General features: G+C 40.7%; 1 protein-coding gene across 5 annotated transcripts in view; it reads left to right on the plus strand.

Annotated features, from left to right (window-relative positions):
- The window catches only part of VPS13B (vacuolar protein sorting 13 homolog B), a 358,520-nt gene that overhangs the window by 277,707 nt on the left and 64,919 nt on the right, over positions 1 to 15,894 (plus strand). For all 5 annotated transcript variants that reach the window (XM_083622696.1, XM_083622693.1, XM_083622694.1 and 2 more), the window contains exons 37-39: positions 4,722 to 4,924; positions 7,400 to 7,607; positions 7,910 to 8,094. In XM_083622696.1, coding sequence (XP_083478822.1) covers positions 4,722 to 4,924; positions 7,400 to 7,607; positions 7,910 to 8,094 — 596 coding nt within the window. The remainder of the gene's footprint in view (positions 1 to 4,721; positions 4,925 to 7,399; positions 7,608 to 7,909; positions 8,095 to 15,894) is intronic.

Here is a 15,894-nt window from a genome sequence, read left to right on the forward strand (position 1 = left end):
TCAGTCCTAGGAAAGTAACCTTATAAGTTCAGCTCATACTTTGTAATTCGACCAGGTGCTTAGAAATCCTAAAATAAGACTCTGGGCACACTGATATATGTTCCATTGGTGCTTCTGCGCTTCTTTCCTTTAGGATGCAAATTCCGTTTGTCCACACATGGCAGCCTATTGAGATTTCTCTGAATGTGATGCTCCACTGAAAGAAGCTTTACTAAAGCCCATGCCTTATTTCACTCACCATTATTCTTGTTGTATGTTCATAGCTGTCTGTCTTCAGCTGTTTTTAAAGTACTTACTCCGTTAACCCTCTCATGATTGCACTTTGTGTGACTTCTGACTGAATATTCCCCTTCATTAGGTGCGCTGTGATTTATATAGCAAGATTTATTTCACCTCAAAGACGGAACAGAACAGCTGAAGAAGAAAGTTATAATGTCCTTGAGGAAAATTCTGGCTCTTAGTAAGATTAAAATAAAAGAATACATTTCAAAATTGTCCTGCATCCCAGTGCAGTTCTTTTGCACAATGTAAATCATCATCGGTTGAAATTCATAGAGCCTTTTTCTTTTATAGATCATTGGGGCTTGAATAAAATTCATACCACTTGGAATGTCTCTTTATCACTATCCCACCTAATTGAAAATACAGTATATTCCAGCATTGATGCTGTTGTAGGCTTCTAGATATGCCCTTTGGTGAAAAGTATACAAGGCTTTTCTTGGATCAGGCTTTGTGGTATAATATTTTTACAGGGCCAAGCAAGCCAAGTGACCATTTCAGCTATGCCAAGGAAGCAGAATTTGCCCCGGGATCCCTTTCAGCATTAGAGGACAGTTTGGGAACATCACAAGGGATTGTGGGCACACCCATCTGGTCACACGTGTTGATGTTTAGGGCAGTAGAAAAGTTTTGGGGTGGTTCTGTGGCTCAACAGTGATTTAAATAATAGGTAATAGGCCTCAGCTTTTATGGCCCACTCCCATTTATGTTTAGTGATGGTAGGACTTGGTTAACCAGGATCCCTGGATAGCCATAGCTGCATTTATTACAAGCAGTGAAAGGGTGCTTGGGTTGCATTACGTAATTCTGCATTGCAAAAAATGCTTCTGGTCCTCAGAAATAAACCTTTCAGAAGTAGATGTGGACCAAAAGGGGCTGAAGAGGAAGGTCCTTATCTCTGGAACATTGCATTGCTCTATCTTAGTAGCTTTCTGCTATTAGCTAAAGACACATGCAGGTTGCATGTTGATATTAAAGGGTTGCATGTTCATGGGCAACAGCCTGGTAACAATTTTGTTGCAATGAGTACTGCACCTAGGGAAGGAAATGGGGGTGGTTTCCCTCTCTCATTTCTCTTTCTTCAGATACCTCATTAGAGTCCTAATGAGATCTTAAAAGGGGAAGTACTGAGGGAGGAAGCTTTATTAGAAGCAAGGAACAAAGGATATATGTATCCCTTTGTGACATGATTTTAAGAGGGCAATGGCATAGAAGAGCAGGGAAGTGAGGGAGCATGGCTCCAGTACTTTTTTCATTGCAGGAGTGGTTATGTCACTTGCAGGAGCACTAGTTGCCAGAGCTGAAAACTTGTGAGTTTCATTCATTTACCCGGCAAAAGCCTCTTCCGCACTGTTTTAAAAGACCTAAAGATTTATTGGTTCTTTACTTTTAGAAAGTAGCATTTTTAGTCCCTCTTTGGTGGTGTTTTCATGGAAGTTGTCACCATGAGCTCCTGCACTTCAAAATTTACCACTAGCCCAGTGTTTGGAGAAATCCATTCAGGTAGGCAGCAATAGGTTGGCATAATAGAATTCTGACCTCCTGCCTGCTTCCTTCTCTGAACATGCATAGTCAAGAGCCTGCTTCCAAATCTCTTTTATGACAGAGGACCTGAGTGAGTCAGGCATGTACTGCACTTGTGCACAGTTGTGTTTTAGCTGTGGGTAGAGGAAGGTAGCTTCCATTGCATTTCCTACTATTTTTATTTATATCAGCCTCTTACACGTTGGTGGTGCTGTTTTCCCTACACGAGAATTGGCACTCACACCTGTACAGCGGAGGGATGATCGCACTGGCCAATGGTCAGTTAGAGTATAGGGCAACTTCTTGTGTTATGTGAACCTGTGGTCCACTCTGGGTCTCTTAACCGCGGTTTAAAAGAAGTCCCCTATTAGGATTGCACTGTCTCTGTGAAGACTGTGAATCCGGTGCCTGTGTGGCTTTGCTTTGTCATGTGCGCCATTTTGTAATCCATGTACAGATGTTCTTTGACAGAGGCACCTGAGCAACACTTGGTTTGGGGCCTGAGATTTTTCCATTCTTGCTATCAAATTCAATAAAAGCTTTGTGCAAATATTCATTGCCAAAAAATAAAAAAATGGCTTGTGCACATTATTGTTCTGTAACATAAACCTTATTCTTAAGGAGCAATAATTCAATACATTTATGAAATTATTCTTGGCATGATAGTTACATTTGGAAATTTACATTAAGGAAGCAGACCCATTTTCCCTAATTTCTAAAAAAGATTCATAAGCAAATCCTTCTTCTGCTTCTTCCTCCCCCAGCACATATTTGACACAGGTGTGTCTACATTATACATGGGATAGAGTTTTGACTTATTAGAGTTCATTTTTTTAGCAGACATTTGAAAATCCCATTCTCTAAAACAGCTGTCTGTTGTAGGCCCTAGGTGTTTTCTTAATCTTTCATTTTTTATAAATATTAAATTACTTTAGAAAAATAAGCCTTAAGCGTTACAAATTATGTATGCCGAAATTTAATATTCACAAAGATAATTCAAAATATGAATAGCAAAGTTGGTAGTGGAGGGGAAGACTCCCTGATCCTTAAGTCCAGTGTTACACAATTTAATCTCCTAAAGTGTGGATGGATGGATGGATGGGTGGGTGGGTGGGAAATAGGTGCGGGACTTCAAACTACAATAGAAGTATATGGAATTATAGGCAATCTTTTGCTCAGATAAAATAATTTTGGGACATTATATCTAGCAGTGTAATCACTTCAAGGTGTTATAAACATTAATTGAAAATAGTTATGTTACTTTTTTACAAATAGCAATTTATTTTGATAGTAGAAATATGCAAAAGTGGCAAAATATATTCAGTAAAGAGAAGGTAGAGAATGGTCTATTAGCTTATGTAAATTGTATGCAACTGTATGTTCTCTTTCATTTTCTTTCTTTCTTTCTTGACAATGCGAAAGTGCCTAGGTAATGAAAGCATCCATTTTCTGCTTTAAACTAGTTAATGTCGATGGCTATGTAGAAATTGGGAGGAACTCTGGTTAAGAATTTCAAGATATGGTTTGTTGAAAGAAGCCAGGATCGTGCTATTGTTTGTGATCCTGGTTGTTAACGAAGTTAGTAAACACATGGTTTAAATGAAGCTGAGTTTGCTCTAGTTTGTTTTTAAACCAGAAGTTGCTTCACTGAGGGCAGAGAGCAAGGAGCATTTGAGCCTTCTTCTTACCTTCTTGCTTGTTCATGTTTTTGGACAAGGAATAAGAACTTGAATTCACATTATTGTTCTAAGGTACTTTAATCACCGAGTAATAATTTACAGAAAAATCCACATCGCAGCTGCTGCCCAGCAATGTGCGATGGAGCAGCAGAGCCGCCATCACATCTGTAGCCCAGAAAGAATATATGGGGCAGGCAGATTGCTGCGACAGCCTAGTTTGGGCCCAGTGCCATCAAATGACAGCCGTGGGGTTGGCTTGGGATCCAGTGGGATCCAAGAACAAAGCTTTGTACAGCTTGTGGTTTGTCTAGAGTGAAACAAACAGCAAGCCTGGCTTCAGATATAAGATAAAGTCAAACCATGGCTTTGCTCCGGGTAGTTGCAGCAACAGTAGAGCAGGGGAGAAGCTAAGAATTTACTCTGAGTACCCACACTCTCCTGCTTTCATGTTTAACCATGGTTTTGGCTTAGTGTTGTTACATGTGAACTGGCCTCTGTCTTTCAAACTATGGCATTATGCATTGTATTAACAATTTGGCAGACAAAATCACATTTCTTAAGCTCCCTCTCAGCTGGAAAGGCTGAATCCTTAGCTCTTTCTAGTCACAGTTCAAAGACATGCAATAGATGACTTGTGTATGTAAGTGCCTGAAAAACCTTTCAAGATAAGTGAAGTGGTTTTGCCGCAGAATCATTTGCATTTGATGCCTAGTTTTTTCTCCAGTCAAGTAATATTTTCGTAAATATTACACTTGTGTTTTTAAATATACAGAATGAGAAGTTCTCTTTGTAAGTTGCCTTGTGTTTTCATATAATATGAATTAGTTGCTCATGGAATAAAACAAATGGTAAAAATTACTGTTTTGTGCACAGCTATGGATGGACCTACAGTGGTACCTCGGTTTAGGAACTTAATCCGTTCTGGAAGTCCGTGATTAAACCGAAACCGTTCTTAAACCGAGGCACTCTTTCCCTAATGAGGCCTCCCGCTGCCGGTGCCCTTCCACTGTTCAGATTCCATTCTTTGACCAAGGTAAAGTTCTCAAACCAGGACACTGCTTCCGGTTTTGTGGAGTTCGTAAACCAAATCGTTCGTAAACAGGACTGTTCTTAAACCGAGGTACCACTGTATATTGACCTTTCTTTCTATGAAGGAAAATGATACCAATGTATTTAAGAAATGGGTTTGTACACACAACGAACACTAATGATATATTTTTTTGTCCATTTGAACATTAGGAATAATTAATGGATCGTCATTTATGCTTGACATCAGTGATATCCTAATTAAGACAAGTGTCCAAGAAAAAAGCAGAACTCTGGTTGGACCTGTTTGCTGCTCTGTCGCTGTAGAAGCCAAATGGTGTAAACACAGTGGTAATCCTGGTCCAGAGCTGTCAGTTCCAAAAGTCTATGTTGATGTGAGAGGTGGACTGATGCAGGTTTGTATATGGATCATGTTGAGTAATTCTTATTTGTTTAGCTGTGGACAGTGTTAAGTTGAGGAGCATGAAGAAAAAACCCCCCACCAGATTACAGAACATTTTAAACCATGTGTATCCTCCCAAGTGTGTGTGTGTGTGTGTGTGTGTGTGTGAAAACTGACATTCAGTTTTGAGTGCCCTTTGGAAGTATCCAGTTGCTAGCAAAACCCTCTTCAGCACTCTGTGCTATGCAAGCATGATCCTGGTTTGCAGCTCTAATAAGTAAACACCAGTCTTATAACAATATTGGAAACATTCACAGGAATCACTTCGTAGTGTTAATTGTGACAGGTTTTTAATATTCATTTTACAAAACCTCCCCTAACTTGAAAAGAATCCAACGTTTAGTGACTAAACATGGCAGATGTTCCAGAGCCTAGTTGCTGTCTGTTTGTTGTTAAAAAGTGCCAACCACGAGAAGCAGACGTTCCATTGATCTTAAGAGCCTCCTGGTATCTGGCATTTGATAGAACCTGAACCGCAGATCAATCTCCAGAGAAAAGGGGCAGGAGCTGCAGAGGGGCAAGGCTGGGTGTTGGTAAAGACGTCAACCCACACATGCAGCCCTTTGGGGAGATTACATGACCTATTTGCTCAAACCTTTTCTGCAACCTGTAGCTACCTTAGATATTTTGGGAGAGAGGAGGAGGAATACGAAGACAACCACGTGCTCAAGCAAACCTTGGCTTCGCAGGACTGTGCAAGTATGCTGCCTCCTGCCTTGCTCTTCACTGGTCCTTTCGACTGCTGCCAAGTTGCTTATGCTCTCAACACCACTAACCACAAGATGCAGCCAAGTGAAGAGAGAGTTTTGCCACGAGCCTCCGTTTGAATGTCACTGCTGGGGGAGAAAAGCATGGGGTAGAATTGGTGTAATGTAGCAGCTAAGACTCTGAGCCTGGAAGTCTCCTGTTCAGTTCTTACCTCAGCCATGTATTCTTAAGGGAACCTTATGCTCTGCTCCCCATTCCTTTGCTATGCTGGGGGTAAAAGTGACTTCCTTTACAATATTGTTGGTGTGTGGGTTGTTTGTTTCTTTATATAGCGCCATCTGTTGTAGATGGTGCTTTACAAAGAATGAGAAAGCAAATCCATGTGCCAATGAGTTTACAGTCTAAGAATAGACACAAGACACAAGGGGGCAATAAACCTTTCCCTCTGTTGACCTCCAATAGCTGATTTTTCAGAGGCCTGCTCCCTATGAACCTGGAGGCAGCATATAGTCATCATGGCATATAGCCATGGGATGCAGAGTAAAAGAGAAGTAGGATGTATGATTTGCTGGGATTTATTATACACGGTATGACTGATGTAAGGATTACAGAAAAAATTTACGTGATGAACTTTGAACACCAGAAAAGTCATTACATTTCTGTAATGCCTTCTGTCCTCTTCCTCCTCATCTTTAGAGTCCCTTGAAGCAAATTGCAGGTGATAGTTTTAGCAACTGTATATGACCTTGATAAATTGGGCATGTTCTCTGTCTCATATGGAAGCCACGTTTACAGCAGGTTTTCTTATTACACCACCCTAATTCCCACAGGCATCTGGGCGGCCACTGTGAGAACAGAATGCTGGACCAGAAAGACCTTTGGTCTGATCCAGCAGGCTCTTCTTAAATTCTTAATCTTATTCCTTTCAATTCCCTTTTCTTACCCACCATTTCTAAAAAGTGGCCAATGACAGCAACCATACCCCTAGGCCAGACCCCACTATGCTCCTGTAGATTTTCCTGTGCAATCTAAGCCACATAGTGTCATGTACAGAGCAGGGGTGCCTACTTGAATAATATATTTCACAAAACAGCAGAGGTATTACTACTATGGTGTAAGTTTTCCTGAATTCCCCAACATCCCATCTTCTTCTTTTTTTGTACATAGCAGAGGATCAGCTTGCCCCTACTCACCTTCCCCAAACGTATACCATAAGGAAGATCCCAGTGTCTTCTCTGTATCTGTATTCCATTAAGTTGATTGACAAAAGGCTATGCCTATTTTATTTTTCTTCGTCTCTGGGGGTTTTCTGATTAATTTTAAAGGGTATTACATCCCATCATAGACCTCTGTCTCTTTTTACTTGACCTCTGCTTTGTGCAGAGGAGCAAAGCCAAGAATCCTGTCTTTTCTGCTTGCTACTACTGGAGGGTATAAGTTTTATTTTTCTTTGATTTAAGGAAGTTCACTGTGAGCTGTCATAAGAAACCCTGCTGCTAGTTCCTTGCACTCAAAATCTTTGCCACTATAAATAGCTTCTGCTTTTTTAAATATTTCAGGGCCAGGGTCTAAACTTCTAAACCCTTCAAGATGCTCGAGCCTGTTTATCTGATAAGTCTGGAGAATTCCTAGAATAAACTTGCTAGCAATTAAGCTGGCTTCATGAATGGCTGAACACAAAGTGCTTAAATGTTGCTAAATTTAGCTTTCTTTTTATAAGGTTTTTTGGGGACAAGAGCATTTGAACTGCTTACTTCTTCTGCATGAACTTCTGCAAAGTTACCTTGTCCAAGAAGGCAAGATGCACGGGCAGAGCACCGATCAAGCACATTTGGTGCAGAGTCCTACAGACAGGAGCCAGAGTTCTAAAACAGAGCATACGTCAGACGATCTGCGAACAGGCCTGTTTCAATACATACAAGATACAGGTACAAATAGCATTTTGAAAACGCACATCAATAACAAAATAATTTCAGTAGTAGGCTATTAAGGATCACTTTCCTTTAACAGCATTTTTTTGGTAATTAAAGAAGCATCTGGTAGAAAACTACCTTTTTGATTTCTTTCCATTTTACTATGACCTTTTCAAACTCAGGGAAACTGCTTTTTTATTTTCTCTCTGTTTGATCCTAAGAGATTTGTTTTTAACTGTTTTGGTCTCGTAAACCAGCATGCTCCCTTTTTAGAAATTATATAACCAATTACGGCTTTCCCCCTCCTAATTTGATAGATGCACAGAAACTACCCAGTGCCTATGAAGTTGTGTTTTACAATGAAACAGAGGATAACCCAGGAATGATGTTATGGAGATACCCAGAACCCAGAGTGCTCACGCTTGTGAGAATCACTCCTGTTCCCTTTAACACCACTGAAGATCCTGATATCAGTACTGCAGACCTGGGAGATGTTCTTCAGGTGGGTAGGGTTTTTATTATTTCGGAAAGTATATTTTCACAGTGCTGGTGGGAGGTCATTTATTATACAGTGGTACCTCGCAAGACGAAATTAATTCGTTCTGCGAGTTTTTTCATCTTGTGAAGCACGGATTCCCTGGGTATTAACGGTTTTAAGAAAAAGGAAACAAACTCGCAAGACGTTTTCGTCTTGTGAAGCAAGCCCATAGGGAAATTCGTCTTGCGAAGCAACTCAAAAAACGAAAAACTATTTCGTCTTGCGAGTTTTTCGTCTTACGAGGCATTCGTCTTGCGAGGTACCACTGTATATATTTTAACACGTCTCTGGTTTATAAGGGTTACAAGGGACTTAGGATGAGTGAAACTGTTGATTCTCGATTGCTTAAAGTTTGCTTTAAGCTTTTGATTTGAATAGACCTGAGAAAATAATAAGAAAACTCTCTACAGACATAATGTTACAGGGAATGAAAAGCATCAAGACTAGACTATAGGATCACATACTTCCCACCCTATGGCCTGGACCAGATTTGTTATTCAACCTGCTTAAAATTAACCTAGAGACAATCCTAAACACTTGTGCAGAATCCTGGATTAAAACCTGAGTTCCAAAGGGGTGCTTGCTAACAAATATTAGTGTATTTATTTCATCTGTTCATACATATGAAATATTCCCATGGAGTTTGGGGGTCCACATAGATCCACCATTGTCACTCTGTTTAGGGTCTTTTGGGGCCATCAGCCTATCTAGACAGGAAAAACCTGGCTGCAGTAATCTATGCTCTGGAAACCTCATGAATGGGTTAGTGCAAGACTCTTTGGAAACTGCAGCTAGTGCAGAATGCAGCTGCTGATCGTTGCAGACGTGAAGCAGTCTAATCATATGACATCAATTCTGCCACAGCTTCACAGGCTACTTGTATGTTTCCAAACCAAGTCAAAGCCCTAAGCTTTGGAAACCAATTCAAAGCCCTAATATATTGGAGCCCAGTATCCTTTGGAGCCTCTCACCTCATGAGCCTACTTGGACCCTTTGGTCTTCGTCTGAGGCCCACCTCCAAATGCCCCCTCTGAGGAAGAGTCACTGGATGACAAGGGCTTTTTCAGTTGTGGAAAGCTCTTCGCAGTAAGGTTCACTTAGCACTATCATGAACATCCTTTCAGCACCAGGTAGAAATATATCCCTTCTCCCAGGCATTTAATGGATTATTATGTCTTTGCTGCTGTTTTATTGAGTGTTCTGTGAGTTGGCATCTGTCTGTCTTCAGAGACAATGGAGTGCGCCTCTGGGGGTGTGGTCAAACTGCTGTGTTAGCAGCACTGAAGTTACCTCCCCGGGGCAAGCCTGGGCCGGGTGTATAACAGTCTTGGGCTGCCCAGACAACAAAGTTCTTGTATGGCTTTTATTGTATTGTTTTTTTCTTTAATGTTATGCTTTATTCTCTTACAATTTTGTAAGTCACTTAGAGACTCATTGTAAGTCACTTAGAGCATCAAACAACTGATAAATTGAAATAGTAATCACAATAGTAGCCTTTCCTGAGAGGTCCAGGGTTGTCCCCATTTCAGCAAGGACAAAAAAGCCCATGCTCCTCCAGTATTAGGTGGGCTGTCTTGGCAAGAAGCAAGGAACTGCTATGGAGAATATCAGTTTTTATTTGTTCTCACGCAGGCAACTCCATGTATGACATGGCTGGACCCAGATTTGGGGTGGGATCTGTTCAGAATGTTGCAAATGAAATATAAAAACCAGAAACCATTTTAAAATTTATTTTGCTTGTTGTCCAGTGTAGGTTTAACATTAAAGTTGCAAGCTTAGGCTGCAACTTAGTCACATGACATGTAAATTGCTTTTGTTGGTCCCAAGTCAGTTCTCTCCAGCTAGACTATCTTTGAGTTTTTATATTTGAAATGGCTAGAACTTTTTCTCCCTTTTTTGGGGACTGTTCATTTTAACAAATGTCAGGAACGCTTTGATTTAGCCAGATTTCATCAATTCGAAAAAGTGTCTGTTACGAAGAAGAAGAAAAAAGCAAAACATTATATGGTTATCTGAAGAGCATAAGAGTTTTGCTGAGACTCAGTAGAGGGAAAACCTAGTTAATCAGCCCAAACTTTGGAAGTAAATGCAAGAATCCAGCAATATTTGTTTTCTTTTTTTATATTTGATTCCAGCAATATGTATAATACAGAACAGTAGGGTAGTTCTTTACCTTGAAGAGCTTAAGGTCTAAAATTCAACACAGGGGAATCTAGAGGAAGGGGAGGGGAAAGGAAACTTGGTAAACAAAAGTTAAATGTGTCAGAGCTATAAAATAAAGAGTTTGGATCCCAGTGTGGTTTTGCATGAGCAGAAAATGATCTACCATTTCCCACCCTTCCACAGTATAAATCCATGCTGTTTTGAAAGGTTACCTGATCTCAAGTGGTTTGAGGGGGGTGGTGTAGAATGGAAAGCCCCACTGGATCTTCAGGTCCAACCAAATATGTGCTACATTTCATTATATGTATCACTGGAATTTTTAGGTGTAAATGAATGGATCACATTTAGGGCAGATTTATTGTCTAAGTGCATCAATAAGCCTGTGCTTGTCTAAAGTATTCCTGCACTAAGAGTTTATGAGTTTGGTATTTTCAACACTATGTTACCCTATAAATAGACAGCTTTTCAAATACTTAGTTGCTCCTTAAAACAGTGGCTAAAGGAAGTATGGGCTTTAGAGCAATTGGCTTGAGATTTACTATAAGTCATAACTTCAGGAAATATTTGACATGGCAGTCAACAGGAAACTAATTATGATCAACGTCAAAGGCATTAATTTTTCCTTTTAACAGAAAATACCTCATATTTGGCTGATTCCATTTCCTTTTTGTTTTGCATTCCCCATTGAGACTGCAAGGTTGAGCTGGCATTTGAGAGGCTGGGAAAAGGGCTTTTTGAAAAACCACAATTTTTACTGATGTTTGACTCATTTCTCAAATTTCAGAAGCAAGTATTTGGGAAATCCAAATAATTTGGGCATGACAAGGTAGTGAGTTAAGTTCATAGCATTAGCAAGGGAAGATACAAAAGTTCTGCCACAATTATCGACAGCAAAGAGTAACACTAGCCTGTTCTAAATGCTAGTTATAGCAAACTGGTTGAACAGAGATTTTTTTGACTATGTATTCTCTTTCTCTTGGCATTTTAATTGGTAAATAAAATGACCACAGCTTCTTATAGGTAAATGAAATGAACACAGCTTTTTCGATCTTAAGGGTGTGATCCCATGGCCTTTGGGTGGGCATCTCAGGGACCATAGAATATATTAGGTCTCCCTCTTTAGTATCCAAGAAGGAGCTCTGGTGTCACCTTAAAAACCTCCTAACACCCCAGCACAACTGCTGTCAGATCTCCAGTGTCGCTGGGCCCCCGAAGGGGGTACTCTGTGGGAAGAGTGAGAATTGCTTGGATCCAAGACCTTCTCAGTTCCCCAATGCCCCCCCAGACAGTGATTTCCCTCCTACAGTATTGTTCCCAATGGGGGTGGGGGGTGGTAAGAGTGACCTCCAAGCCCAACAGAGCTTAGGGTATGGATGTTAAAACTGCCTTCATTTCTCACCAACATAACCACCTTAGGACTGCGGCCTAAGTTCTGTCTGCTGCAAGGTCCCCAACCTCTGATGTCCGAACATCAAGATGTTTTCTTAGATGAATTTGTGATTTTTTTCATACATGGAGATGGAATGCAGGCAGTATTTGTATGTCTGTGGGAGCTCTCAAGCTTGCAAGCAACTGCCGAATCGGAGTATCTGCCAATGATAATTAGAGCTATGTGCTTGAAGCCCCTGTGGTTATATCTTGAATGCTATCATTTTAGCCTCAAAGTGCTAAAATTATAATTTAGCAGCACTGTTATTGCTGGGTGCAATCCCAGAACCACTAGTTAAAGGATCTCTGGTAGCAGGGCTGGGAAAGAGGAAACTCTTGCCTGATATGATGGAGAACTGCTGCCTGTCAAAGGACTAGGCTAGATGGAGCCAATGGACTGATTTGCTATAGAGCAATTTATAGAAATAGAGATAGAGGCAGAGATAGAGATAGAGATAAAATATCCATACAGAGAGTCCACAAAGCACTACTGCTGTCTGACCTCAAGCCATTATGTATCCATTTGTCTTTCTTAAAGTGCCTTTCTTATTTGTTTGCACAGCACGTGATGTTCTCTTCCCCAAAGTTAGTTGAGAGCTAAATAAACAAGCAAATGCCTACTAGCATGTTGAATCTACATTTCAAGGTGATATGTAGAGTACCTATGAAAGCAGTTCAGTATGAGATGTGCATCCATAGCTCTGTATGATACATAGCTCTGCATCCATTGGTTGCAAAGCCAAGCAGTACATATTAAGAGCAGAATATTTGTACAACGCCTTTCTGTCTGTCTTTGCAGTTAAACTTTTAAGTGACCTCCAAGGGTATTTGTACAACAAAAGACAAGAGACGCATTCCTCATATGAAATTGGTTTGAGTCTTATCAGCATGTTATCATATATATATATATATATATATATATATGCACACATGTTTCATGCATTGTTCTCTCTGTGTTTTCATGAAACCAATATTTTAAATATCTGTTTGTTTGTTTCCTTTTTAATGAGAATAAATCCAGTCTTTGTAGCACATTGCAGTCCACAGCACACCTGCATTTGCTCTAAAACCTAGTAGCTTGATGAATTGATAAGATAAGCTGGCCACATGCTTTCCCTAAAAATAAAGGAATGCCGCATATTTCTTCATAAAGGTTAAAAAAGTATTTCTCAGGGCTCTTGAATTACCATATTCTGATACCAAGGGAAAATAAAACCTCAGCTTAGAGTCTTGTTTGTACTTAGCGGGCTTTCCGGACAGGAAGGCAATCTTGATGCAATGCAGCAAAGCCACAATACCAGTGGGGCATTACAGGTGAAAAGCGTGCAGCTGTACCCCGTACCACAATGTATTACAACTGTACAGTGGAATATTTCCTGAACAGAAATAGGGCTTGGTTAACTTTGTTTCCCAAGAGTAGATCACATTAAAATGTTATAAAATCATGATTTCCTGCATTTGAATACTTGTGGTTTCTCAACTGGTTCCAATATTACAAAGGGGGTTTTATGGCTTCTATTAGTTGAAGATGTATAGAAGCCTCTTTCTAAAGTCATCTAAAAGGCGGGGAGATAATGTAAAAAGAGTACTATATTTTCCCCCCATGCAAACATGACTTCTCCGGCATTTCAGCTATATAACTGAGTGTCTATGGTTTATTTTATAGAACATAATATGTACTCAAGTGTAGTGGAATGGGTATAGAGTATATACTAGCTGCTTGATGCATGTAACGGTCATGACTTGGAAGCAAAATGCAGGTGGTGGTTGTTGTTTTATTTTAATTTTTAACATTAGAGGAGAACATTTTTAACATTAGAGTTTATTTAAGGCAGAGGTCCTGTTCTTAATTATATGTGAACAACTCCCACTGAAGCCAAGTTCACCAAGGCGTCTAGTTTGTAGGAACATATCGTGTCTTCCATTGGGTCACGTCACCTCCATAACTAGAATAAAGAAATGCATGGCAATATATAGTTTTACATGGGTTTTTTTCATTGAGTCTCAGAATTTGTTGGAGAAATTTAGTGGCTTTGCATTGTGTCATAAATTATGCTGAGTGCGCTCTCTCTCTCTCTCTCTCTCTCTCTCTCTCTCTCTCTCAACCAAACATGTGTGTATATTTTCTGTCTACTCTAATATGCATGCTTTGTTGTACAGTAATTATTTCTGGAATAGGAATCCCTAAGGGAAAGCAGGAAACAAGTTGTGAATTAGGAACTTCTGAAATGAATTGCCTGAGCCCTGCATTACCCTGCTTCCCCCACCCCTCTTGCCACTTCCATATATGCATTGCTCTCTTCCCTTTGTCCCCTCAATCCCGACCCACTCTCCTCCCCCAGTCTCTTCTGTAGCAGCCTGATCCCTATACTGCACCCTCCCCCCCATTTTCTCCTCCCCATCCCACTTTCCCCCAATCCTTCTTACCAAGCCATGGAAGCTGTCCTTACTTCTTCTTTCAGTTTTTTTGGGCCCCAAACCCCTAAATTCATCCGTCAGTCCAAGAGGCATGATGGGGAAGTGAAGCCGGCCAGCAGCTGGAGGCCAAAGCTTTCTTTTGCAGTGCAGGTGACAACTGGAAATACACTATGGCTGATGATATCAAAAGCTGTGAAGAGATGCAGCAAAATAAAAAGTGTCTCAGACCTCCTATTCTCCTAGCCTCTATCAGGATGACCAAACTCAGGCACTGAGGGCTCATCCACACCAAAGGTGGCCTGTTTAGCATTCCAGGGAGCTACATACAGTCAGGACTCTCAGGCCACCCAGCTTACTTAGACTTTAGCACCCACTGTCCCCTCATGCAAGAGCATGTAGGCTTCAGTAGCAGCTGCTTGGCCCACCTTTGTAGTAGGAGCCCAAGTCATTGTCGTCATTGCCCTGCCCTGCCTTTGACTACTTCTGTTCAGCTTCATTCATAAACTTGGGTCCCATGCAACACATGGAGAACTGAGGTGTGCGAAATTCAGAGAGCTGCTCTGTTCTGGCTGTGTGTGTGTGTGTGTGTGTGTGTGTGTTAATGGCACTATGCCAGTGTACTTTCCTTGCTTTTATTGTGGAAATGGAAGGAGCAACATCCCAGGAGGTGAGCATTATTTGAAATGTAGGTAGAGTATTAATCATTTTGAAGACAAAAGGAATACAATTTTATTTTTCTTATGGGACACTTTCTAGTGCAACTAATATCCTCACTTCCCTTGCCCATGAGTCATTTTGTGGGATATACTTGATATCCAAGTTTCAAACTATTATTTTTGGCAGCTGCTACTGCACAAAGCAGTCATCTTCCTTTATATTTACCAAGCCGGGCCATTAGTAATAACCCCCATCCACCCACAAGGACAAATAATGTGATATGCTTAGAAATGTAGAGTTTAAATCAGTTTAAATTGCCAAATCCAGTTTCCAAAGCTCTGAGCCACTGTAAACCCCATGCATTTCAGTGGGACTTTCCTCCTTGCTAGGCCTTTGGGTGTCAGGCTATAAATCACTCTTAAATATTTCACACTGCAAAGTTTGATATTTTTCCGACTCCCAGAATCTAACTAGCATTCCTAAAGGGGATCACTAAAGGATGAATGTGCAGTTTTTATTTTACAGCATATTACATTTTCACTGTATCTTGTATATTTGTTAACTTATGAGGGCTTTTATGTTTCACACTTATTAAAATTAAAGATTATGTGAAAATAAATCTTTGCTTTTTTTTAATAGCTGTGTGTTTGGGTTGGTGTTTTCCTTTTAAGGCCTTTTTCTAGTTAACCTTCCATAAAGGCATTAGAAGAGCTCTGCTGGAACAGACCAAAGTCTCATCTACTTCAGCATTCTGTTCTCAGCAGGGGCACCAGGTCCAGAAGACCAAGCCCTTTTGCATCCCCCTATATTTTCAGAGTTGGGCTGCCCCCCCATCCCAAAAGTGCAGAGGTGAATAACAGAGCCGACCATGTTACAGCCGTGGAGGGGAATGAGGGTCAATGCAGCAGCCTCCAGCTAGTGGCAACATCAGGAGGAGGAGCTACCAGCCATTGAAGCTGTGCAGATGCGGAGTTTGGCTCTAACCCAGCTCCTCCCAATGTCCTGACATCATGCGTGTGACATTGGCCCCCCAATCGCCCTTTGGTTTTCACAGTGGCTAACTAGACGCTTATGGGAAGCCCAAAAGCAGAGCCTGAG

The sequence above is a fragment of the Podarcis filfolensis genome (assembly GCF_964270895.1).
Source record: "Podarcis filfolensis genome assembly, chromosome: 7".
NCBI lineage: Eukaryota > Metazoa > Chordata > Lepidosauria > Squamata > Lacertidae > Podarcis > Podarcis filfolensis.